Genomic DNA, 2,801 nt, shown 5'->3' with positions numbered 1-2,801 from the left:
AAAACACTTAAGAAAAAAACGTTATAGACTATTTAAAAAATAATTGAAATGAAACATTCAAAACTCGGAATGATATGAATAAAACGCACGCTATTTATAGCAACATAATATTAAAAGCATGGTGAGGCTTTGTAGTTATATAGTATCTCAAAGCATCGAGAATCTTTGCGAACACAAAAAGCATACATTCTTGAAGGGTATGAAAAAGTTGGAAGCAAACCGCCAGCGCGTTTCCCCAATTCCCCTTATCACTTCACAGCCAGACCGACTGCACTCGRCGCTTTGTTGCCTGTCCCTCCAGGGCTGATTGAGCAGCGCGTGACTGACAGCCCGCGGGGGTGTTGTCCAATCAGCGGTCTGCCCCGCGCCCAATGGGTGAGTCCGCATGCCCATTGGCTGAGACGAGTGTGGGAAAGAATGCAGAGAGGGTTTCACACGAACTGGGAGCATGCGAACCACCTATAAGTACCGCTGGCGTGTGTCGGCGGTAGAGCAGACTCGACCTGCCCAACGGAGCCTGAACCTAAGCACGTTCTTATACTCCAATGACAGTTCGGTGATAACAAGTGATATAGCTGATCAGTGGGACTTGCTCACTTCTGCGTGACTATCGTAGGATATATTTCACACTGGTTACGATTTGATCTAAAGATAAGGGCGCAGTGATATTGCAACTTTTTTCCACCTTTTCCAACGTCTCCAAAAGGATATACCTTTTCTATAATTTAATCCAAAATGCCAGCCGACACCATGGAGAAGCAAACGGCATCCCCTATTGCTGGTGCCCCTGCAAATGGATCCCATACTCCAGACAAACCTAAGAATGCCAGCGAGCACAGAAAGGTAACGTTAGGCTAAATGTCTATAACTAGCGATGGATTTAAAATGAATCTGATATGCCTCCTAGGCTAACGTTGTTGCTAATTAAACTTTACCCCAGTAGGCCTACCAAATTGTACTTGTGAGATATAAGAAAGGCTTTACAATCGGACTTATCCATGAACATGCAATTAATATGAAGCATTTATTTTGCAGTCCTCAAAGCCCATCATGGAGAAACGTCGGAGAGCGAGGATAAACGAAAGCCTTGGCCAACTCAAGACACTCATTCTCGATGCACTTAAAAAAGATGTAAGTCTAAATAATTGAAATGATTTAACAATTTAAAATCACTGTTGCGTTCATTTTTCCTGGCATTTAATTTTGTGTCAATGCACGGCCTTTACCTTTTGCTATGTTGTTATCCACAGAGTTCTAGACATTCAAAATTGGAGAAAGCCGATATTCTGGAGATGACAGTGAAGCATTTACGAAATTTACAGCGTGTGCAGATGACTGGTAAGTTAAATTGCAAATATCTAATTTGACAACATCTGCCCTACACTTTATTTAGAAGGGTTTTATATTTCCATCGAATATACACCATTTCTAATGTTCTCTCTTGTCTCGGCAGCGCTGTCAGCAGACACTACCGTCCTCAGTAAATACCGGGCGGGATTCAACGAATGCATGAACGAGGTCACTCGCTTCTTATCAACCAGCGAAGGAGTGAACACGGAGGTGAGGTCGCGGCTTCTCAACCACCTGTCTGGCTGCCTAGGGCAGTTGATCGCCATGAACTACCCCCAGCCAACCCCAAATCAACAGGCCCACCTCGCGCAGCCCCTTCACGTTCAGCTACCCTCTACCTTGCCCAACAGTGCCTCTATGGGCTCCAAACTCAGCCCCACCGAAGCCATGTCACCTAAAGTCTTCGGCGGGTTCCAGCTTGTGCCCGCCACCGATGGACAGTTTGCTTTCCTGATTCCCAACCCTTCTTTCGCCTCAGCATCAACCCCGGTCATCCCTCTGTACGCTAACGCAGGTGTGCCTGTGACAGTCAACGCCAGCCCCGTCCATGGCAGCTCTGCGCCAGTAGTGGGATCCCCTGTCCATGGGATGACATCATTCATCGGTGTGCCTCAGGCGGTCAGCCCTGTTGGTGTCTGCACTGGTTCGGAGAGCAATGAGCCTGTTTGGCGACCCTGGTAGTTTGGTTGAAATGGACTCTACAATAAAGAAGGTTATTTTTATGAAGTAAATAGTTCCGTTCTAGGGGACATCATTTCCTTTGTTGGACATGGTAAAAGTTTGTTTATTTATTGGCTGATTCCAACATTTGGATGTTGGTGATAAATATTGTGTCCATGCAATGGAAGATTTATTCAAATGTTTGTGATTAAGTACTTTTTATGGAACGATTTAGTTTTGTACAAAGTTGATATGGATTGTTATACCAAAGCTGTGTGTTTTTATATTGTTTGTCATTTTATGTTTGGAAATTGAAGTTGGACAATGGCCCATTGACCTAATAAATCAGTTTGAATAATTCAGAAATTAATAATTTTGTCTTTACTTCTATAACACACTTAGAGCATAGTTATATAGGCTTAGGATATATTTTTGTTATATAGGCTTAGGATATATTTTTGTTTCTATAAGGCCCATGCGTAAAAGTTAATATTAAGTATATTTTGGGGATCCCAAGTGTCGCAGCGGTCTAAGACACTGCATCTCAGTGCTAGAGGTGTCACTACAGACACCCTGGTTCGAATCCAGGCTGTATCACAACCGGCCCGGATTGGGAGTCCTATAGGTCGCGCACAATTGGCCCAGCGTCAGGGTTTGGCCGGTGTAGGCCGCCATTATAAATAAGAATTTGTTCTTAACTGACTTGCCTAGTTAAATAAAGGTTACTAAAAAAAAGTGTCTTCTTGTTTAGTCTTGTGCGTAAAAGTTAAAATGGCCATTTGAAAGTCAGA

At 43.6% G+C, this 2,801-nt stretch overlaps 1 protein-coding gene across 1 annotated transcript; it reads left to right on the top strand.

Annotated features, from left to right (window-relative positions):
* Positions 1-400: 400 nt before the first annotated feature.
* Positions 401-2,376, top strand: LOC112068442 (transcription factor HES-4-B). The gene is made up of 4 exons (XM_024135602.2): positions 401-843; positions 1,036-1,131; positions 1,251-1,338; positions 1,454-2,376. Exons 1-4 carry the CDS (start codon positions 736-738, stop codon positions 2,029-2,031), a joined length of 870 nt encoding a protein of 289 aa, XP_023991370.1. The 5' UTR covers positions 401-735; the 3' UTR covers positions 2,032-2,376.
* The last annotated feature ends 425 nt before the right edge of the window (positions 2,377-2,801 follow it).

This window comes from Salvelinus sp. IW2-2015, unplaced genomic scaffold (genome assembly GCF_002910315.2).
Source record: "Salvelinus sp. IW2-2015 unplaced genomic scaffold, ASM291031v2 Un_scaffold516, whole genome shotgun sequence".
Classification (NCBI taxonomy): domain Eukaryota; kingdom Metazoa; phylum Chordata; class Actinopteri; order Salmoniformes; family Salmonidae; genus Salvelinus; species Salvelinus sp. IW2-2015.
The sequence above is the reverse complement of the archived record's forward strand: the minus strand, read 5'-3'. Positions and strand labels throughout refer to the sequence as shown.

Coding starts and splice junctions, on each gene's coding strand:
- LOC112068442 (XM_024135602.2), top strand. CDS start 736: ATGCCAGCCGACACCATGGAGAAGCAAACGGCATCCCCTATTGCTGGT. Junction 844..1,035: donor ATGCCAGCGAGCACAGAAAG/GTAACGTTAGGC, acceptor TTTATTTTGCAG/TCCTCAAAGCCCATCATGGA. Junction 1,339..1,453: donor ACAGCGTGTGCAGATGACTG/GTAAGTTAAATT, acceptor TTGTCTCGGCAG/CGCTGTCAGCAGACACTACC.